We start from the raw sequence: 24,684 nt of genomic DNA, 5'->3' as shown, positions 1-24,684 counted from the left end.
TTAAAGGCAACATACTGTGGGCCTAGCTCCTAACATGGAGCAAGACACACCTTTGGCCAAATTCTACATCTCTCTCATATGTATCCTTCACAGATACAGCAATTCCATATGGCAACCAACTCAGTTATTGATTATAAACATACTGTACTTATATTTCATATACTTATTAAACTTATATTTGAAAAAAGTGATACAAAATAGTTGCATCACATTAAAATGTTTATTTCACTCAATAGTTGTTTGTACTGTGTACTTTTGTACTTAATGGAGTAGGTTATTGTGTTGTTACCGTAGCAACATGCTAACATGTCTTTATTGGAAACAACTTTTGTGTGACACAAGTAAGCGTTTACAGTCACTCCTTATCAAGTGTGTTTTAAATCTGTCACTGGGAGGGTCCATCTTAGTTGCCTTAGAAGGTTTTAGTTGCTTTAAGAGGTCACTACCTATGTAGGTAGTAGACAGCAAGGTGGCTCACTAGTATTTAGAACACAGCTTTCCTAAATATTCTATCCCTTAATCTATATCAAGAATATAAAACTGGCAATATTTTATACACATCTAAAACTTCCAGTTCAAACTTACCACAAACCGTTCTAGTCTGGTGCCTCCGGCATTCCCTATGAAGATCCCTGAGCTGGGCTGGAAGGTGAGTCTGTCCTTGCCCCTGTGGAATGCTACTCTGTGGTGTTCCTCACAGTCCATATACAGCTTCACTTCCTCTCCCTGTACAGCCAGAGTAAATCTCGCCCATCTTCCTGTAAGATCCCCCATCTTAAACGAAGCTGCCTCCTTGGTGTGTGTCGCACCGAGTTCGTTGTAGTAAAGGATCACCTGTTGTGATCCATCTTCCACTGGCGCTAATGCTACTCCTAAGTGAACAATCTTTTGCAGGGCATCGGTGATGGCGAAAAGGACTCCTCCACGGCGTGTGGTGGGTTTGGCTGTTACAATAATGGCAAAGTCGTGGAAGAAAGGGTCAGGGATGAAGGAGCGTGTAAGGCGGCCCACGTTAGCGTCTGGGCCGAAGCTGTATGCGGGGAAGCCCTCAAAGCCAGTGATGAAGGAGACGGAGGGTGGCAAGGGTACACCAATGAGCTCTGTGAGGTCCAGTTGCCCACTAGAGCCCCTCTCTAGACAGAAAGATAGAGAAAAAAGCATAATGTTGTAAATCCAGGTCCATCATACATTTATAAACCCAGCAAGACCAGCCCTAAACCAGCCAAAATGTGAATTTCTGCTGGCCTAGGCTGGTTATTTTAGCAGGGTATAATGAAATTGCATACTGTACTAATATAAAATAGATTATTAAAATAAACTACTGTGTAAATTCATATTCTTTCTTTCACTAGTCATACTAATAATTCATTGCAAAATAAATGTTCCTGTTTATATGCTGAGAGCTGGCCAATAGCCCTGCAGTTTTATTACCACACACATTATATCCTCAGTTTTACACTCCCCCCAGGCATCCTGGCGGGTCTCTACATCTTCATTCCCTTCCACTTCAATCGGCTTCTGTTTCAAAAAAAGAACTCCTTGTTTCCTTTGCAGCTGAGAAACCAAAACAGCACCATATGCCCAGAACTATCAGGCCCTGCACTAATCACAGTTCAGCATCATTTAACCAAATATAAGCCGAGCATAACAAACTGAGCACGGATCTACAGACAATGAATGTCAGCAACCAAAACAATCCTCTTAAAGGCTGAATCATAACTCATGGTCTTTGCTAAAGACCTGGCACCACACACATGTTCTTGATTAATGTTAAGGAGACCTGCACAAACAATTGATTGCTCTGTAGGAGAGGACTAGCATGAGCCAGAATCATCTGGAAGATGTTAGCTTGGGCTAATAGATCCAGTGCTTCTGTGAGCGTGGCTGTAAATTTGGGCTTGCAGTATGTACCACATATACCTAAACTCTAACCAGCCTTGAGGGCAGACACAATGCCAATGACCAACTAGAAAGCAATACTTTGGTCTTTCTCAAAGCTGAAGTTTGACATTTTAATGTATAGGTCAAATCTGTCAAGACAAAATTTGAAATTGGCTTGACAAAGTCTTGTCTGAAATTTTAAACTACTTTTAAAAAAGTAGCTTTTTTAAGGTTACGGATAGATCATTAAGGCAAGAAAGAAAGAAAGAAAGAAAGAAAGGGAGAGAGACAGGAAGGAGGATTTTTGTATTTTTTGACAGATGGAGTTCTTGTGTCACAGTCTTACTGAGTCCGCTGGTTTGTTCCAGTTTGTGTTTACATTTTCCCCTAATGATTCAGGTGCTGCTGGCTCACGCAGTCAGCATTGCCATGGGAATCCTGATTGTTTCCATGAGAACGCTGATCGCTCCAGCTTTCAGCGAGCAAGCGGCACCTGATCACTATTAGTTCCCTGCCTATATTTACCTAACTCTATTTTGTGTTCGTTGCTCGATTGTTGTTGAGTATTGTTACTTACCACATTCTCTCTCTGCCCTAGTCATTCCTGTATCGTGTTCTCTGTATTGGTTGCCAGTCTTTGCTGTTTATGCCTAGATTGTGGTTACCTTCCAGCCTGTTGCTTCGTTTTCCTCGATGCTTCTCCTGAGTTTCCCTCAGTGGTTACCTCTCTGCACTGGATCTGCTTCTCACACTACCATGACACACAGACATACGAACACACAACTCTCTGTGTTTAATAAATAAACTGTTCCTGCCTCCACACTTGGATCTTTTGTCTATCCTTTCTGACAGAACAATCGAGCCATAATGGATCCTGTGGAGGACACTGATCTGCAATCCACGCTCACTCAGCAGGGAGTGTTTTTGGGTCGCCAGCAGGACCAGATCTCAGCCTCCAACCACGCCATAGAGATGATGGTGTCCCAGCTAGCGGAGCTCACATCTCTAGTCCACAACTCCGTCAGCCTCCTGATACCGATCCCCACTGTGGATGTTTCCACACCAGCCCTGGTGGTTCCCCCAGTACCAGATGCTCAGAGCCACATATCAACCTCCCGCCTCCATACTCAGCTGAGGCGGGGTTATGCCGCACATTCCTCACGCAGTGCTCACTCTGTTTCTTACTGCAACCCTCCACATACTCCACAAAGTCAGTCAAGGTCGCTTTCGTTATCACGCTCCTGACAGGGAGGGCCGGCCAGTGGGGAACCGCTATGTGGGAGAATCACCAACCTTGCTGCTTGTCTTTCCAGGAGTTCTCGGCGGAGCTGCTTCGAGTGTTTGATGGATCCACACATGGTCATGAAGCAACTAGGATTTTGTCCGGTTTGTCTCAGGGTAACCGTTCTGTTGCGGACTATGCCATTAAGTTCCGCACCCTTGCTGCATCCGACAACTGGAATTATGGAGCACATTGGAGTCGATTCCTGGATGGCTTGTCAGATACGATCCAGGATGAGATTTATGCTCTGGACTTGCCTCCCCGTTTTGACAACATGGTCGATCTGGCCATTAGAGTTGACCAGCACCTCACGCTTTGACGCAGCCGATGTCGTTCTTCACACCCTGCTGACCGTTACCTTCCTCCCACTCCTACAACCGGAGAATCAGAACAGCAGTCCAAGGTGTCCTCTCCCCACATGGCTGCATCACAGAACAATCACTCACTCTGTCTCTGCCTTGGTGGACTCTGGAGCGGAGGGAAATTTCCTAGATGCCGCCACATCTTCCAGATGGTGGACTCTGTCCATCATCACCCATTCTACTAAGCTGCACACCCTCATCACAGGCAACCAATCTGAACAACTGTACTTCCTGCTGGTCCGCTCCCCCTCTGCACCAGTGGTAATAGGGCACCCATGGTTGGTAATGCACAATCTGCACTTTGGTTAACCAACTCTGTTCTTGCCTGGAGTTATGATTGTCTTTCCCATTGTCTTAACTCTGCTGTTTCCACTGTCCAGTCTTGTGTGTCTTTTCAGGATGAACCAGCAGATTTATCCGGAGTACCTGTGGCATACCATGATCTGAGGGCGGTGTTCAATCGGTCCCCACAGCGCAACCCTGCCTCCTCATCACCCGTCCGACTGCACAATCGATCTGCTCCCTGGCACTTCTCCACAAGGTCAGTTATATTTGCTTTCTGCTCCCAAGAGGGAGGCCATGAATAAATACATTAATGATTCTCTGGCAGCCGGTCTCAGCCACTCTTCCCCTGCAGGGGCAGGGTGTTTTTCGTGGAGAATAAGGACGGCTCGCTTAAACCCTGTATAGATTATCGGGGGCTGAATGACATCAGGGTGAAGAATCGATATCCTTTGCCGTTGATATCTTCAGCTTTCGAACTCTTGCAGGGAGCGTCCGTCTTTACGAAGTTGTTCTGCTTATCACCTGATTCAGATCAGGAAGGGGGATGAGTGGAAGACAGCCTTTAACACCCATAGGGGGAACTTTGAATATTCAGTCATGCCTTTCGGATTGGTCAGCGCCACCGCTGTCTTACAGGGGTTCGTGAATGACGTGCTTAGGGACATGGTCAATTGATTTGTTTTTGTTTACCTAGACGATATTCTGATCTTCTCCCAGAATATCAAGGGCCATGTCCAACATGTCAGGCAGGTGCTTCAGTGACTGCTAGAGAACCGACTGTTCATTAAGGGAAAGAAGTGTGCTTTTCATGCGCAATCAGTTCCATTCCTGGGGTTCATCGTCTCATCCGAGGGAGTGTACATGGATCCAATTAAGGTCAGAGCAGTTTCCGATTGGCCAACCCCAGATTCCCGCAAGTTTTTGCAAAAGATTCTGGGGTTTGCAAATTTTTACCATTGTTTCATTAGAAACTTCAGCCAGCTCGCTGCGCCCCAGACTGATCTCACCTCCACCCATACCAAGTTTTGTTGGTCCTCGTGGGCAGAAGCCGCATTTTCTAAATTGAAAGAGAAGTTTACTACTGCTCCCATTCTTAATACCACCGACCCTTCACATCAGTTCATGGTGGAAGTGGATGCATCAGAGGTTGTGTCAGTGCTGTTCTGTCACAGCGCTCTTCCACATGCACCCGTACGCCTTTTTCTCACACCTTCTTTCCCCAGCTGAACGGAATTACGATGTTGGTAATAGGGAATTGTTGGCTGTCAGGTTGGCCTTGGGGAAGTGGCACCACTGGTTAGAGGGTTCGGGGGTACCTTTTGTGGTCTGGACCGACCATAAGAATTTGAAATATACCCACGGAGCTAAGCATCTAAATTCCAGACAGGCTCGTTGGGCACTATTTTTCACTCATTTTGATTTTGATTTATCTTACCATCCGGGATCTAAAATCACCAAGCCTGATGCCCTGTCCTGATATTTTGAAGTCGGGACCTCCACCGCCCCTCCGGATACAATCCTTCCTGCCTCTTGGGTGGTGGGCATGGTGTCCTGGGACGTGGAGGCTAAAGTCTGTTCCGTACTGTGTAACACCACCTTGCCTGCCGAGTGCCCAATGGGTCTGTTATTCGCTCCTCATTCAGTCCAGACACACGTCCATCGGTGGGGCCACTCGTCCAATGTCGCCTGCCATCCAGGGGCTGCTCGTACTCAGGCGTTCATTAGACAGAGATTCTGGTGGCTAATGCAGGATGTTTGCCAATACATGTCCGCTTGCCCTGTCTGTGCATCTAACAAGACTTCCTGTCAGCCTCCGGCTGGGCTCCTCCAACTGCTATCAGTCCCTTCGAGACCCTGGTCCCACATTGTCATGAATTTTGTCACCGGTCTTCCCCCATCCCATGGCAACATGGTCATCATGACCATGTCGGACCATTTCATTTCATCCCCCTCCTTCAGCAAGGGAGACAGCGGTTGATGTCACTAAATAATGTCTTCCGCATTCATGGCCTCCCGGTCGATGTGGTTTCTGACAGGGGACCCCAGTTCATGTCAAGGTTTTGGGCAGAATTCTGCCGACAGCTGGGGGCTACTGTAAGTCTGTCCTCTGGGTTACATCCCCAGAGTTGCGTAGGTTACCAGCCCCCTCTGTTCCCTGCCCAAGAACCCAATGCCCAGGTCCCTTACATACACACCTTTATTCAAAGGTGCCATTGCACCTGGAGGATAGCCAGAGAAGCCATCCTCTGGACTGGTGCACATGTCAAGTCGGCAGACTGCCACTGCTCTAAACGTCCAGCTTACGTCTGCGGGCAGAAGGACTAGTTGTCTGCTATAGACATTCCTCTCTGACTCCCCTCTCGTAAGCTGGGGCCCAAATTCATCGGGCCTTTTCCATTCACTAAGGTCTTTAGTCAGGTGGTGGTCTGTCTCAAATTGCGCCCCTTCCTCAGTCATGTCCACCCTGTTTTCCATGTTTCCTGTGTCAAGCCCGTTGTTCGGTCTAATTTTCATCCCTCCACCCCTGCCACGCCTTGTGGAGGGCACCCTGGCCTATTCCATTAAACGGTTACTTGGTGTCAGACGCAGGGGCAGAGGGGTTCAGTACCTGGTAGACTGGGAGGGTTATTGTCCTGAGAAGAAATGCTGGGTCCCGGCTCGGGACATTCTGGACTGTGCCCTCATTGATTGGTTCCATCTTCAAAATGGAAACTCTTCTAGGGATGGGGGTACTGTCACGGTCTCTGTGAGTCCACTGGTTTGTTCCAGTTTGTGTTTACATTTTCCTCTGATTCAGGTGCTGCTGGATCGCATAATCAGCGTTGCCATGGGAAACCTGATTGTTTCCATAGGAACGCTGATCACTCCAGCTTTCAGCAAGCGAGTGGCACCTGATCACTATTAGTTCCCTGCCGATATTTACCTCACTCTGTTTTGTGTTCATTGCTTGATTGTTGTTGAGTGTTGTTACTTACCACTCTCTCTCTCTGCCCTAGTCAGTCCTGTATCGTGTTCTCTGTATTGGTTGCCAGGTTTCGCTGTTTGTGCCTGGATTGTGGTTACATTCCAGCTTGTTGCTTCACTTTCCTCGACGCTTCTCCTGAGTTTCCCTCAGCGGTTACCTCTCTGCACTGGATCTGCTTCTCACACTACCACGACACCCACAGACCTACAAACACACCACTCTCCAAAGAATTCCATGCGGATCTGCATTCTACACTTCCACTACGCACACAAGCCTACAAACACACTCTCCTCCTCCATGCTGCAGCTGGTGCCAGGTACCCCTGATGCTTCACCAGCTCTTGCTGTGTTTAATAAATAAACTGTTCCTTGTCTCCACACTTGGGTCTTTTGTCTCATCCTTTCTGACATCTTGGCCCGTTTGAACATTTCGTTAAAGTAAGTCTATGGGATTCTGTTGATTTTTGATTGCCTGCTGTGCAAAAACTATTATTCTGATCAGTTAGAAAAGTCATAGGAACTCGAGTCAGAACAGAAAGTCTGTACCAAGTTTGGTGGATGTAGCTTGTAAGCTTTAGGAGGAGTTACAGTATGGTAGTCTTGGTTTAAGGACTTTGAAAAAAAAAAAACTTTAATGTCTGTAGAATAGGGATGTAACGGTATGACGGTATGATGGTATACCGTGGTATTAAAAGCAGATGGTTTCCATACCATTGACTTTTCCTTAATGATGGTGTTGTGTGAAAAAAATTCTATATATAAAAATAAAAAACAAGTAAATTAATTATATTTCCATTTACTAATGGTTCATTTAATAATAAAAAAATAATACAAATCAATAAAAAAAAAAAAGTTTAAATGAAAGATGAGAAAGTCGCATTCATCATGTCTTGTCACTCTGTCAGACCAACGGACAGCAGCACATCAGCGCTGTGTAGAACGAAATGTCGGACTCGGAGGAGCCACTTTTCCCCCCATCTATGTGGTTAAAGTCCGCTGTGTGGGAGTATTTCGGTTATTTAAAAGACACAAGAGGCAACATCAGTGTTGACAGTGTTGCAAAATGTGTCGGAGAAAAGTGTCGGCTCAGTCGGGAAACACTTCAAAGATGAAGCACAATCTCCGAGAGCACCATCCCACAGAATCTGTGGACATGAAAGTAAGCGAAAAACTCTGTGAACTGTCTGGTAATCAATTAAAAAATATAGATCCCCTTTCATAGAATACATAAGCAGATGCAATACACGTTTACAAGACTAGTTACCCATTATTTGGAATTGGTTTATAAGCTTGTTAGTGATTCTGCTTTCTAAGCGGTTAACTGTAACATTTTGAAAGACTAAGGCAATGATGTATTTGCAAAATAATAAAACCCACAGAAAGTCAAATTTACTGTGGTAAAACATTAATATATTACCTACAAATGTGACCTGATCCTTCATTTTGGGTCATTTTGTCCCTAAAACGCATTTTGATTGAACGAGAAAAGTCTCAGCCATCAATAAGAGATTAAGAAAAATATATAAATCACATATACAAATGAATGCACAAATGTAATAACATTTTGGCAATATACTCCTCTCGAATTTGTTGTTCTAGTCAAATAATGAACTACGGGCATTAGATGAGGAAAATGTCACACGTTAGATGACAAGCCGACTCCCCGCGGTTGAAACACAGATTTGGCATGCAGATTAAACATTGTAGTAATGTACACTGTATCTTTTAAAATCTCTGATATTTTCCATTTTGTGCTACTTGTAATAATGTACATACAATGATACACCCACAGGCCGTGAGTGACGCTGCTCGAACTTGAGGCAAAAACAGTGATTGGTGGTCATGGCAAAGACATTTAAATAACATTTATTTTTAGTAACATTTATTTTGTGAATTTCATGATTTAAAACATATAAAAATAAAATGAAAATCCTTATGTCTCATTTTGTTGGAGCAGTTCACAAATGTATCTTGTTTGGCTCAATTTGATTTCATAAACTTTTTAAAATTACATCCATTCATTACACTGCAAAAAATATTTTTCTCAAGATATATTAACTTGATTTAATTTACACAATATATTTACACAACATGTTGTGTTTTCAGGGTAATTTATCAAAATTCAGCAAGGTTTATGCTTAAAACAACGCTCCCGCCTCAGCACAGATAACATAAATATGCTTACTTTTTTGCATCACAACCTACCCTGACTTGATATAGAGTATGAATCTGATTTGACATATATTTTACATTTTTCAATTATATTAAAAACCATTTGACTTATTGCAAAAAAATTTTTTTACTTTTTTTAAACTTGTTTTATGATTATCTTATGTTTATGTCATTTGATTAAGAAAGTGTTCTAAAGAAATAAAAAATAAAGTTAAAGAACTTGTTATAACTAAAAAAACAAATTCTGTGTGTTTATCAGACATGTTCCAAACCTAAAATTAAAGGTTTATAAGATAAGCACCATAATACCGTGATACCGAGGTATTTTTTGTGATGGTTTTCATACCGTGAAAATTTCATTCCGTTACATCCCTACTGTAGAATAACAGAACAGTATGTTTGCTTTGTCAAGCCAACAAAATTATTGTTTTCAAAAGGATTTCCTGAACTCTCTCGCTGACATTGGATGAACAAACAGATAGTCCTGCCCTACACAGTGTTCAAACTTCACAGTTTTTGGAGAAATCAGCATGGCTTACAAATGGCTTACACATAGTTGTCTCTGCATATTAAGCTGGGATATAAGAAAGTGATTCCAAAAGTAAAATAAAAAAATTACACACTTCAGCTTGAACAGTTACAGTATGACTAAACGGTACAACTAGTGATTATTGCTAACATTGCTAATGCCAAATAACCCTGTTCAAGCAATTTAAATGAGCTGTGAGCTTACAGTTAAACATCCAGTTTTGCTAATCTCAAAGGGTGTTCCCAAATTTCAAATGATGATTGTATATTTTGTAAAGCATTTGGTGAGGGAATCCCCTATTCCCTGTCATAACGCCTTTGCCAGTTTCATTGTTAACATTGTGTGTTTTATGTAATGGCACAAAATATAAGTGTTTATACAACAGGTTTCACCACATCTGGGGTGAATAAACATGATTAAAGTGAGCAAGAAATCAGAAAACAGGCAATGTGACCTCACGCAGTAACCTAGAGGATGTTCAACCTCACTAATGCCAGGTCCAGTTTTGGCTTCAACAGCTATGGTCAATTAAGAATCGTACAATGGATACTTAAATTATCAGAGTCCTAAACATTTGTCAACTACACAAATGCTGAATTTTAGTCTGTGATGCTGCCCAAACAATATTGTTTGTCTTGCTTGTCTAGTAAGTTAAACAGCTGCGTGGTTAAACCAACATCCCCTTAATAAATCCATCCCTACAAACCACAAACCAGATTCTCATCAAGGTCAAGATCTCAAACTCTGCACACGACTTTATGCTGTAGTGAAAAACACAAGGGAACATCAAGTTTAGAGGAGAAAGGATTCTTTTTTTTTTAGGTCAGATTACATATTCAATATTCCTGTTTAGATGTTCTTTTCAGCCTCCAAGCTAAGAGGAGTAAAGTTGTACAATGCAGCTATTAAAAGATTTCACTTTTATTATTAGGATTATTAAAGATAGAATGCAAAAAAGATTATTAACAACTCTGACTTTCCATGATGTGATATGTTATGTGAACAGTTAGCAATAATAACTACAGTGTTACTTCACCTATAAAATCACCTAATTAAACCTTATCAAACTCTTTAGTTGCATCAATAGCAAATGAGGGCATGCTAGTGCATGCCAGGGCCAGTTGCATTTCCACTGTCACTTCCGAGGCTTCATCATGCCTTCTCTGGGCTTTCTCGGTGCCAACGGCCAATGGCCTTTGGCCCACCAATTACCCTTGGGCCAAAAAAGGCCAAACGGGGATTGAGGCGGGTTCACTCTCAAAGGCAAAGTTGATGGAAAATGGAAAAAGCGGTGCCCAAAGAACTTACTTCCCATGGTTTGGTGAACTTTCATAGACAGTGTGCTGTGACATCGTCCTGCTCTTAGTGGAGATACCATTTGAAACATCATGGCAGTTACAGTCGGTGAGTTGTTATCACTAATCAAGATTTTGCATGTTAATGTTGGTATGACTATTGATTGGATATTGGTCTTGGCGAACTAGATCTGCTAGGCAGATGAACCTACACAGATATACTGACTTAAGCATTTAGAAAAACACAAGACATGCAGCATGAAGCATGTATGACATGCTACTGCACAATTAGACACAAAAACAATCCCCATATAGCAGATGTAGACATTTGGAGCTGGGGAGGTAGAAGGTTTCAGAGAAAACTCTTGCAGCACGCTACAGTGAAACCAGCTTATTTGTTAACTGAGCAAATGTAATTTTTGGGCAAAGAGAGTGTACTCAATTTGATTGGCTACCTGATTTCATGTCAAAGGACCTAACAGCTTACACCATGTGAGCCGATTGGCTTGTCATATCACATGTGAACGTGCTCATTGGCTAACAGATAACAAGTTTGAAGAACCTATAAGCTTGCGCCATTCAGAATTGCATGACTGAACTTAGTGATTAATGCAACAGTTTTAGTTCACAAAAGCCAAGCATAGACCAATTAGCATCAAAGAAATCAAAGAAAGGTGAATTACATGCATCCATACAATCATGCAATCATCATGCAATCTATGAAAGATCTTTCCTCCTTTCTACAGTGCAACCCAGCATCACAGCCCAAACTAGATTTAACTTGGCTATAGGTTATGTTAACAACAGTCTCATTGACCTTCATATGCAAAATATTATGGCTATAAAACATTAGACCCCTTTGTGCTGTTGAAACCTCAGTGTGCAATTAGGTATCCCCAACAATTTGTCAAGTTTGCAACCACTGACTGTATAATCTATTTTACAATAAATATTTTTCTGTGTGAGGTCCAATTATATATGATCCATGCATCCCAGAGATTATGATTTTGTGGTTGTGGATTATCAAAGAGACCATCGCAAATGACGAGAAAATGAGATGAAAACCACAGATGTTCATGGAAGTGACCACTGTATCGTTTGTTACAGCTGAAGTGAACTCGATGAAATATAGATAATTAGCCACAAGAGGCTAAAAAAAAATGGTCTCTTGCATTATGAATCTTGACCCAAATCAGACTGTACAGTAGAGTGGCAAAGTATTTGGAAACCAGAAAGTAATAATATTCACATAAACAATGGTGAGCGTAATTTGCAGGTTGCATTTTTGCTCTAAAATTACACTTTTACTCCACTGATGGTTAGGTTTAGGGTTGAAGTTTGGGTTAGGAAGTCGGGTCAATAAAATATGCATTGCTGTTGACTGTATTACATCATTAACAAACTCACTTTTGGTGCCATTTTTCATTTCACCTGGAAACTCGAGCTCACATGTGCATATTCAACATTACTTCCATCCACTTCTTAAGGCTGAATTGTATAACTCTGCTCCACCTAATGAATCAAAATAATGTTTTCAAATTGATTTCCCAATCATGCCACCATCTGACACTGGTTGCACAAGCAAATAGTCCCACACCAAAACCACAATATTGGTTGAGACAATGTTGCTATGTTGGGCTGGTCTGGGTGCTCAAAAAAACAGACCAGTATTTTGAACCCCACAGAGCCAGAATGTTTATACATTTTGGAGAAATCAACCTACAAACTGGTTATAGTTGTCACTGTTTAAGATGGAATAGAGTAGTACTTAAACATTGAGACAATTACAGAGTTCACCTATAAGTCCATGAGGTAGCCTATTGCTGACTGTGCACTACTTCACACAATTGAGGTCATGGCTTTCACAGGGAGCAGTAGTGATTTTTGTTGGACGCAATGTTTTGATTAACGAGAGTGCTGAGAAAATTAGCACAGCCTGCTGAAAGAGAGGTTGTAAGTACTCAAAAATGAATTATTCAGCTTGGTCAATCGGCCAGTATAGGGTGGAGCATTAAATCATTTAATCAAGCAGTGCCCTTGAATCTACAGAACCGTCTCATGATCTTTGTGTGAGGGGCCTCAGAGGAGGTGACCTACATAAGACAAAATAAAGGAATCCCATACTTCAATTGTGAGCTCATACTTCACATCATCACAGGAGGGTTTGGAGAGCAAGAGAGGAACCATGGGAAATCTTAAAGATCTGTCAGTCCTCTGGAGCTTAGCTTGATGAATAACAAATGTAGCTATAACAAATAGTGGTGAAATGAATCCATACTGTATTGATGTGTAAATATGATTATTCTCTGTATCACTGAATCACTGTACAGTTGTTAGACAGAAAGGAAAAGAACCTACAAATTATTTGAACAATGAATTTAACAACAAAGGCTAAAAGCAATAATGTTTCTTGGTTTGTTTCTCAGCAATACCAGTGTCACGTTCTATCTCCCTCCTGTTTCCATGTACTCTTATTTTAAAGTTTCCCCCTGACCCATAGTGCACTGCCCTTATCACTTCCATCTGTTCCTGATTATCCTCACCTGTCTTCAATTCCCTCATTTAGTCCCTTTGTGTATAAATACCCTTCAGTTTTGCTCTTTGTTTGTCAGTTCTCATCTATGTAATAGTTTGTTTATTTAGTTTCTGGTACTTCATATTATTATATATCTTCTTCATCTTCTACATTAAAGCCTGCAAATAGATCCATTGCCTCTTCTTCTTTGTCTTCACTACCATAACTTGTGACAACCAGGTGTTATCAGCAGTCAGTTAAGCAGAGTAATTTAAATTGGGTATCTCTATGAGTATAAAGCAATCTTGACCTTAATATGAGGAAGCAGAGAGATCAAGAGAGGTCAAATTGGCCTTATCATAGTCTGAGATAGCTGACCAATTATGTTTTACAGCCACTCCCCTTAGACACCCAGCTGAACAGTAAATACTGAAAATGTGGCATTTATCAACATTTCCTTCAGACACTCTGTCCTGCCACAAAAAGCGGATTTCCTACCGCCTGTCTTTGAATAGAGGGTTTGCCTTCACAAGGGACCAAGTGAAAGTGAAGTATTGGATTAGATTCAAAGATAATAACTGCTTGCAAAAAATCACTGTTTATTGTTGTGACTTGCTGTGTGCATATAGTAAATGTTATACAACAGTTAGTTCCGGTCCTTGAATCTGATTGGACGAAAGGTGTAACAAATGTGCTGATAGCTCACACCATTAGCACTGGGATGCTTTAATGTGTGTATTACTCCGCTTGTGTTCGTGGCATTCCAAACTAACATGTAAGAACAGCGCATATGTGTTGAAACAGCTAGATGTGTTAATTTTCAGTCCTCCGTGTGACATTAAAGATTTGAGCCAGCAGGTGGCGACAAAAGTCTTTCTTGTGTGTGCTAAGCGATAATATTTTTTTTTCATGAATATATAATTCAACCTGAAGCCAGAAAGCTTGTCAGATGAGGAAGAAAATTATGCTTTAACAGTGCAAACTTCAAGAAGTGTAACCATCACAGTTGCGGACTTAGACATCTTGAAGAAAAGCCAATATGAAGCTAACACTGTGTGGCAAATAGTGTGGGCTGTGAATTGTTTAAAATCTTTGTTAGCTGAAAAACTGCACATCATCGACCTTAAAAGCATCAAAAAGTTACAAATAATCCCAGTGAAATTTTTACAGCATCAGCAGTTACCACAGTCTTCGAGTGCATTGAATCGCCACATTAATGAGCCTCCTTTAAGCCAAGGATGGAATTTAATGCAAGACTCTGAATTCACGTCCGCCAACAACGTTTTTAAGATGTTGTTGAAACAGAATGCGGTTTCGGATGCAGGCTCTGTCTCTCCACTGGTCACTGTTGCCAGTGTTGTCTTTCTTTTGTTTATACAATCAAGGCTATCTCTTGCTACATTGTTTGTACCCTCATACCCTTTTGTTTAATGAAATTTCCTGCGACTGCATTCCTCTGACCATAGAAGTTTCATTGCAATGTCTATCTGAAAACAAACAGACACAGCTTTCATTTCTGCTACCAAGACATGAACAAACATACACACTGGCATTTCTGTGGTTTTATACTTTGCTGAGGTGAACCTTTCCAGCTAGGTGCTCAATAAAACCCCAGTTAGACCTGATTTTCAAGTGAACCTTCACCAAGTAACATTACTTGGAGAGCAAAGCAAAATAATCCATCACACATGTTCCACATGACCTCTGGTTCATAAATCAGGAATATAATAGTAATGGCATATTGATGTAATACTAAATAGAAAACAAAAAGTAACAGTAAAATTAAAACATATGCAAATGTAGATGTCACTCAAAGAGACCCAATCTTGACAATGGCACTAGAATATAAGATGTGGTTTTGCAATATTTTGCTTCTCTCAGAATGAAAACAAAGTAAACACTAACCAACCGATTTCTTTGAAAGTCCATGCAAGTTTAAAAATAGAATAAGCTTCAACAGTCATTAACAGTGGATGAAAAGACAAAACAACAAACACAGAATGCGTCGACATATTTTGTCCTATGGAATAATTACATACCTTTTCTTCAGTAGATGTAAAACCATTTCCTGAATTAATTTTTTATGCAAATTGCACAATCATGACTAATAAATGCCCTTTAAGTATCAGCCAGCAGAGTGGACAGTCACTGACCACGTTTACATGTGCTTAAGAAAACAGTTTATTCCAGGGTTTTTGCAGAAAACGCATTCTGAAACATCATGTAAATGAGAACGGTGTTTTCCTTACGTGTTTAAGGGATTAAGAGAAAGCGATTTAACACACCTGTGCTTCTCCCAGAGAACGGGGCTTATGTGGCAATGTAAATGCATAAGCGATGTACCAACGGGTTTAGGGTTAGGGTTAAACAGGTTTTTGAAGAAGAGCTTTGTTGCTCAAGTAGGGGCAGTGGTGGCTCAGCAGTTAAGGCTCTGGGTTACTGATCAGAAGGTTGGGGGTTCAAGCCCCAGCACCGCCAAGATGCCACTGTTGGGCCCTTGAACAAGGCCCTTGACCCTAACTGCTTTAGGGGCACTGTATCATGGCTGACCCTGCACTCTGACCCCAGCTTAGCTGGGATATGTGAAAAAAAAGAATTTCACTGTATATGTGCAAACATATAATGTGTGATAAATAAATATAATTATTAATTATTATAAGTACACTGGGGGAATCCCGGAGTTTGACATAAGAGGGAAACCCCACTATTGCAGCGCAATTCCACTGCAGGTCGGGACAGAAAGTTAAGGAAACAAACACACACAGCAACAACTCTGGAATATCTGGAAATAAAGCGAAGCAACAGAGAATAAAATAGTTAAGTCTTCCTTGGATCCCATGTTTATTATTTACTCAAGCATCACAGAGAAATTACGTTGCTGTGAAGAAAATTTATTACTGACCGAGTCGCATGTATACGGGAGTAAAGACAAATATGCGAACACAGTGCATGTAAACAAGAAAACCGCTTTCCAGCCTTAAGCACCTTTCTCTCAATAATCAGCTTTCTGGTGTCTCACTTAGAAATCATATGGATTGTTTGACCAACAGCCAGTCAGCAGAACTCTGTTTGTTTAGACACAAGACTGTGAAACAGTGAAAGGAAGTAGCACGGTTCTGCATGAACACTCACTGTTGTAATGCATGTTCCCTCGAATTTGAGTGGGAGCATCTTTGGAAAGCAATATTTTTCCACAAACATTCACATTAACCTCCTACCTTCTTCCTTTCATTTGCTTTAAAGCTCAAACGAGCATAAAAGGAAACAGTTTAAAATGCAGTTTAACAATGTAAACAATCAGAAGTACATGCTGTAATGTTTGGATGCAATTTTGCTTGGTTTATAAAAAGGGAATATTCTTATTCTGGATTTGAACAGTTCTCTTAATCAATAACTGCCAACTCCACTACTAGACCAACAAGTTTACCACATATAAAATAAACTACTATAGGTTTTTTTTTCTATTCCTTGTCCATCAATGCACAGGTCACTGTAGATTAAAGGTCTACATGTACTATGGCCCATTAGGTGTAAAAGAGACAGATCAGTGCCCCCTGGTCTAACAGAGGTGTACAGTATTCACTCATCCACCTTCATCCTTTCTAAACAGTGGGGACGACTTATGGAGCTTTACATCAACATTTTACTGACTGAGGGCCAATACTCATACAAGGAAGGAGTGTGCTGAGCTGAGATCAGAGAGAGAAAGAGGGCAAAACTTAGAAACAAGATGATACAAGGAAAGCAAGAGACTCAAAGGCAGTATTTAACGAATTGGACTAAATGATTCTGGTTTCCAACTTAAAGACACATACCGCTCTATATTTTCACATTACCCCATGTTTTTCTGTTGCTCTAACATGTAAATAATGTAAAGCTGTCCTGCTGACTGATAGCCGTGTTGCGGCATAAACTTAACTGGTTGACACTTTTCTACCATTAAAAGTTACAGTATATTCTGTCAATAGGTCTTTAATGTTATATTTAACCACATACTCTAAGTTTTGTTAATGTGCAAAAGGTCAAAACTCAGCTAATAAAATGTATTCATTGTAATACAGGAAGCAAGATGTATTTCATGTCTATTTCTATTTGTTATGACTGATAATGATTGATAACGTTTGACAGAAAATCCTCCAGTCACTTTTATTAGTAATACTCCAATTGTTCTGACCCTTTGCTAAAACAACTAACCATCTCTTGAGTCACACTCAGCTTCCTCAAAGTTCATGATTAACTGATCCCTGGCTGTGGATGGAGACAAAGCAGAAACAAAAACGACAACAGGGGTGAAATCAGCCAGCAAGGTAAGCAACCAAAATAACAGAGATGCTGTTGAATTAAAGGGAGCATGTTTATGATGGCACATGAGGAGGTGCTGACAGGCAGGGAGATCAGGCAAGGCTTATTACAAGCACATCTGTTTCTTTGCTTATTACCAGGATCTGTCATGACTCACTTCATATCCAGAGTAAAATCATTTCATCAAGATCTGTTTATACCTGAGCCAGGGTTGCTGCACTAATACTGTATATGTGATCTGAGGAAGTCATGTGACAGTCTCGCCTAAATGAGGCATGTATTGCCTGATTGAAATGTTAGGACTTTCAACTAGACATGATCTAAGAGCTTTGATATGTGATAACTTTAATTAAATCTGAGCTTTAATGTGTTACATTAAATAGCATATAGGATACTGTATAATATGTTGTTAACCTAAAAAAAAAAAAAAAAAAAGGTAAATCATAAATAAAAAGTTCTACTAGAGTACAAAATTAATACTCACCAAGTGGCAAACACAAATAAAAATTGTCTCGGCGAGTAGGGTAAATCCAGGTTAAGTGGGTCACTTAAGCGTAATCACCTATTATTATTTGTATAGCTTTCATTATTAAAAATCAGCATTCAGTTCTTCCTTAACTAGTATGGGATGACATGATGTAGCCATATGGATCATATTTTAAAAACAATGCCACATGACAAATTATCAAGTGTCCTGCTTGTATTCGCCCTTAAAAAAAATTTAATTCTCACCAGTTTCCTGGTAACTTTAAGAACTGCAATATTACATGGAATATTATAGAATGGTAATAGTATATTGTTATACAGAATGATAGTCTGATATACTTTCCACTCCTAACATTAACACATAGAACGGGGACAATCACTTTTTAGACAGGTATCATGGTAATACCTTGGAGAACCATATAAATATGAATATGCTAATCATTCAGTACAGTAATATATATTTATATATATATCACAGTACCAAGGTATTATCATGGGATAATTTTTTGTAAGGGTTATATTATCTGATATATCTGTGTGTATAGAGTTCTTTTTCACTCTCTCTGTCACTTCCTCAGTTTCATTTCTTCTTCTATTCCCCTTAATCAATCTCTCTGCCATACACACAGACACACTCTGAAAGACATGCTAGGAGCAGACAACCAGCACATACTTGTACAGATTCCAAATTTTCAAGGAACAGAAGCAGCCTTTCCATCCTCAACTCTAAGAGTGCAGGCCAGCATTTAACAGGGCAGGCTCAGACTGTCTAAAACAAGCCTCTGGATTAAACCAGTAAGGTGAGCTTTAAAACAACTCCTGGACCTGACATAATCATCTGGCCTGATAACGTTTTCTCAAATCTGTGTGGCGTCTCCTTTATTGGAAACCTTTGACAAGCACCGGGGAAGTGTGCTTATTCTGTCAGGGACTAAAAACTGAAAATATATGCATGTACTGTATGTTTCATTTCAGCATCATTTAAGGTAGAAGGATAGCGGGTATCACGTAGGTAATTAAAGTTCAGTCATATCTAATCCTCGAATTGTCTGTTCTCTTGTTAAGCCACTGTTAAGGCATATGACTGAGCAGTGATAACGGTGCAAACACATACAGTTTCTTGTTGGTATGGAAGGAGAACACTAGCTCTCTTGTCTGGGAGGAGACTGTTTTTTTTTTTTTTTTTTTAGATGAGCTTTGGGGGTCTTGACCAAGAAAACTTTTATTGAGGCAATTTTTACAGCATTCAAAGGACTAGTAGGGTGAATGTTTGTAATATTAAGGTTGAACACAGAAATGTGTGGTTCTGTTTACAGGCAATTCCAAAAACTAAATAGGCACACACAGCCAACAACAAACTACTGATTTTAAAGACGTTAAATCACTTTTGACCCTACTCACTCACTTAATACAGAAAATGTGCCTGGTCTTGTTGTGCACAACTCATCAGTGCATGCTTTAAAGTAAAAAATGCTTCTTTCTTTCTCTGGCTTCAAAATTACTTATGTAACAAATTTTGCTTAAGTGAGGAAAATATTAACCAGTGATTTCATAGCCATCCAATTGGGATCCAGTCATCATATGAAATCATCATAAAATCTCTGCTATAAAGCAATAAGTTGTTGAGAGCAGTAAGAGCAGTTGATCAGAATATCCGTGAATGAGACTTGTCTTGAAATGTTTCAGAGGGATTGCAGAGATGAGGACGAAATCTGAATTTCAAACCACAAATATCTTTGCCATGGTTCAAAACTGATGCAGAGCACAGTGTGCTGAGGGAGGAAAGCGCATGAGAGAGACATGGAAGAAAGAGAGCTGCCAGTTACGAGCAATGTTTTTCCAGTTAAAATCAATGTTTAGAACATCGAAATAGGGCATAATTTGGACATAAATTGTTTTGTTTTTTAGTTATACGAGTTGTATGATCATCAGTTATGTTATAATTTTTAATTCTGTGTTCTAAAATAATTATAATAATAAATAAAATATAACACATTTTCATGGGAAATAGTTTAATATCACATTAATGCGTGTCAAGAATTCAGCAGCATTGGGTATACTATGCATTCTCTGTCTGTTTTTTGCCACAATGACAGCATAGTGCACAGCGCAAATCAGATTAGTATCTTCCTTACGGTTGTATTAATTTGCTCTCAAAGTTACTGTTTCTGAAATAACTTTCTGGCATTATAAATCCCTTTGCGGGTGCAATTCAATTCAATTTGCATCAACACCACCCTTTATTTTGCGCATGTTGGAGGCACACCTCTAAACTGCATATTCATTTATGGAAAAAACATGCAAAAATTGCAAAGATGTGCTATTTTGCACATCTGAAAGTTAGTAGTTCAGTTCAGATATTTTGTGCATGTTTTATCAGGTTTGCACATGTTTTTATACACACAACTCTTTAGTAAATCAGAGCCCAAATGCACTCCAATTAAATCCCACTGGATAAAAACAAGCCCCATCCTACATTAAATAATATTAACCAATGATATCATAGTTGTCCGATAGTGATCCAATCAAATTCGGCTGGATAAAAACAAGATCCTTCCTTCATTATTTCCCACTGAATATTCTGTTTCACTCTAAAATACCTCACATTGTGGAACTTAAATGTGACTTAAACTGCAAATATGGTTTTAAGTTGTCTTTAAAAAATGTTTTATATTAAATGGCATAAGGCAAAATAAAAATTAAGCAATATTTTTAAACTGAGACTTTGCCTATTCAAGGAAACCTTTGCCAAGTAATAAATAATTAAACATTATAGTAATCCATTATTATTTTTAAACTTAACAAAGATGTCCAGAAATATTAAGAAAAACGAACTACATACATCTGCATAGTTAGTGATAGATGTTAATATAGGTAAATAAATCTGCTTAAGATTTGTAAAAGGTACTAACCCTAATCCCTCTGTCCACAATCCAGACTTTATTACTGACCTACACAGAGGCATTTAAAAAGCCAAAAGAAAATATAATTCATTACTGAATTGTCATTTACTTTGGCAAAAAAATCTCCCCAAAAAAAAAAAAAAAAACAAGTCTACGTTTATGCTATGTAAGGTCATTGAGCGCTCTAAAAGTGTATTAATGTATATACAAACAGATCAATTGAAAATCTTGACAGGCAACATTAAACTGTGAAAGTAATAGCTTGTATGGACCAGAGCTGTATAACATGCAGTACATTGCTTGGTGGTAAACATCATTTTACCTCAGAGGCCAACAGCTGTGTTTAAGCAGCTGTAAGGTCACATACTTGAAACAAAGTGTAACAGGACTAGCAGGGGTGTAGCAGTCATTTTAAAAGTGGGGGTGGGGGGACAGCTGTCAGTAGGTGGCTTGCACAGACCCAACACTTACAGTGTAGTAAGTATTATTTAAGTATTATATTAATATATATGTATTATTTACTTTTAATATTTTAAAGATTAAAGATTCAAGTATTGCAAAATAATTGCAAAATTTTGCAAAATTCTCTGCAAAAATATATGGCATCTTGTGGAGCACTTGCTTCTGTTTCACACATGACAATAAAAGACTGAGCACAAGCTGGTCCTGAATAAATTATTTAATCAATTATAATAATGACAATTGTGCATGTACACAATTTTATTTTTTACTCTGGGCTTGTGCATTGTAGGATTTAAATGTATTAAGTGGCTCAAGTGTTTGACTACGTTCACCAAATTTCATTCAGATCCATTTAATCATTCAGTGACCATTTCTGGTGATGCCAGAAGGTGGTGACAAATGAGTGTCTTGTGTGAAATTAGTTAGTCACTGAATCAACAATCAAAAGAACATTTTAATCCTCTAAAACTTCTACAGGTCTACAGACCTGCAAAGAGACTTTAGTAGAGGTTTTATGCATTACAAGAACAAAGCAAATCTATAATTTCCCTGCAGTTTGTGAGCTGCTGAGGATGACTTTTATCAAAAGACAACAATAATAGTCTTATAATGAGTTTCAATAATGCCTGTACGTTTTCATGTATAAAAAAGCATGTCTACATATCTATTCACTTCAGTAAAATGCTGTGATGTTCTAAGAACACAGCAAATCTATCTTTTTTCCTACATTTTGTCGACTGCACACTAACATAGTTAAAAAAAACAGGAGCTGATATTAAAAATAGCTTTACATATTTAACACAGATCTAGTGACCTGATTAAATTGACAAAAACAACCGATCAAACTATTACCTCACAAACATAATGTAAAAAGCATAACTTAATGAAGACTCGTGTGCTGAAATAAACTGCACTTAAAATGTGTGCTTAAAAAAAGGATTGTCCTTTGTTTTTATTTTCTGCAGTGCATTACATGTAATGCTACCAATTAAGAACGATATGCTGATAAATAACTCTTGTTTGTGTGTTCCTCATCTCTAGATTATTATTTTAGAGCAACATCAATGTCGATAAAAAATATGGATAAATGAGCATTGTTGAAAGCAGCTTTGTAGAAATGAATGGAGCCATGTTGATTAGACTGTCTGATTGACAGTCTATTACATAAGGGTTGTTTCGGCTCATGAAGCTCACCTGTGATTGGCTGGATGATCACTCAATCAGCCCAAAGTAACAAAACGCAAAGAATACTGTATACAAATCCACCATTTGGACTCGGTATGGGTTTAGCTTGGAAAAGTGCCGGGGACAAAAATCACGTTTTAAAGAGTGTGGGATACATGTCACCCACATCCCCCGTGGCTGCTACGCCCTTGACTAGAAGCCTGACTTAAATTGCTTGCACCTTTGGCAGCCTGCTTCCAAAATGCAACCTTTGAGTATTGAAACTTTTAAGCTTAAGTGTGAAGCTTTCCAAAGAAATTGGAAAAGGAGAAAAAGAAACTGAAAAGAAAAAGAATAATGGAAGGAAAATGGGAACGGCAATGGTGCTGACTGAAATCTTACGTAACTTTAGTGTGTAGGTGTGACAGTTTTCAGGAAAGTTCTTGCTTCTTAAGAAGCATGACATGCTTGTAACATTATTTACAGTTTAAAGACAGAGAGAAGAAGAATATAATGCATTCATACGCAGATTCATCACTGCCATCCTAAAAATGCTCCATGAAAAGGGAAATGTCTGAAGTCATAATAATGTCAACCATAAGTTGGAAAAAAATCAATTTCAAGAACTGAAGCTGATTTTTATATTTCTTTCCAGGAGAAAAATTGTATGTTTCCAAGGCTTCAATGAAGTATGAGATCTGAAACGGTCTTATGGCAGTAAAGCCATCAGTCTTAAAATATTCTTTAAGAATAATTCTACAGTCAGATCCTCTTGCAGTCTGGGTCAGATGCAACTGCAGAAATTCGGCTACTATTACAAAACCGTCATGGGATGAAGACACTTTGATCCATCATGATTTCATACAAAGAGATTTTATACAGTTGGGTAATTCCAAGCAAAGCGATTGCTGGCATTCTCTAAGCTTCATTTTCAGTAAAATACTCAGAGGTGTTTTTCTAATTACATGATATTCTGAAGTTTCAGATCTGCAACCAGTCAGACATAAGATTACAAACCATTGAGGGAGAACTTTAGTCATACATTAGCCGTCCATATTGGAATCACCCAAAACATCTGCTTGTTCTGGGGGTTTCAAACTCATACAATACACTCATGCACATAAGTGCAAACATACTCAAACATTTAAGGAACCCTAAGGAGCAATAACTTGGAACGCTGCATTTGATTAAATATCTTTAGTCTTTGAGTGTGCTGGGAGGGTTACCCAAGACATTTTGATGTCTCCCATCTGCTTAGCTCTGTTCTATGGAATCACAAACAGCTTTTGTGAAGCCTACATCATCCTATGAGGCTCATTTCCTATATGATCCAGCGTGTGGTCCTCCATTCTTGCACTGGAGGTGACCATGCCTGCAAAACCAGATGTTTAGGAATACAAGTAGCAAACTTCTCTAGACAGTTTAAGGCAGTTTTATGGTTTTACACATTAATTCTAAATGTAACAAAGGATGAAAAAAAAAACCATCCCTTACAAAAAAATCTAGAGTTCTGGTAAACTAGGCGCAAACTTGCCACATATTTGCCGTATGTTTGCCACTCATTATTATTTTATGCATGCCACTCAAATGTTTGTCAGAAGTTTGCAGCTCTTCACCGGTAGCGGTGAACCTGCAGCAAACCTTTGGCCAATTTGCCGCAAGTTTGCTGCAAAGCTCATTTGCCACGAACTCTCGATTTTTGTAAGGGAACTGATATCACTTTACATATTCACAGAATGATGGGAAATTTTTAAAGATCTAAGAGAGATGTGCTCTACCAAATGACATGTGTTTTGTGCAAATACAACAAGTACTGTAGAAGCTCTCAAAGTAACATTTTAGTAATAGTAGCTAAAAATAAAAGGTTGAAAATCATATGACGTTAGCAACATTGCACCCAAATATTGTGATCCTATCCTGAACTATCCAGTGAGATACCATTCATTGATGCCTGCTGTTAAACCTTGCATGTGCAGAAGTATTTGGTCTTCAGAAGTATCTAGACTTCAGCTTTCCACACTACCAAGTGAAGAGCTAGCCTAGCCGCTAGCCTCATAAATCGACATACTGAGCTTTTAATGG

The 24,684-nt window shown here is 39.6% G+C and overlaps 1 protein-coding gene across 3 annotated transcripts in view; it reads right to left on the bottom strand.

Moving 5' to 3' along the window:
* LOC127431763 (collagen alpha-1(XV) chain-like) overlaps nucleotides 1-24,684 on the bottom strand; it is a 132,659-nt gene that overhangs the window by 79,563 nt on the left and 28,412 nt on the right. For all 3 annotated transcript variants that reach the window (XM_051682295.1, XM_051682294.1, XM_051682296.1), the window contains exon 3: nucleotides 586-1,133. In XM_051682295.1, the coding sequence (XP_051538255.1) occupies nucleotides 586-1,133 (548 nt within the window). The remainder of the gene's footprint in view (nucleotides 1-585; nucleotides 1,134-24,684) is intronic.

Source organism: Myxocyprinus asiaticus, chromosome 41 (assembly GCF_019703515.2).
Source record: "Myxocyprinus asiaticus isolate MX2 ecotype Aquarium Trade chromosome 41, UBuf_Myxa_2, whole genome shotgun sequence".
Classification (NCBI taxonomy): Eukaryota; Metazoa; Chordata; class Actinopteri; order Cypriniformes; family Catostomidae; genus Myxocyprinus; species Myxocyprinus asiaticus.
This window is presented reverse-complemented; position numbering and strand designations above follow the sequence as displayed.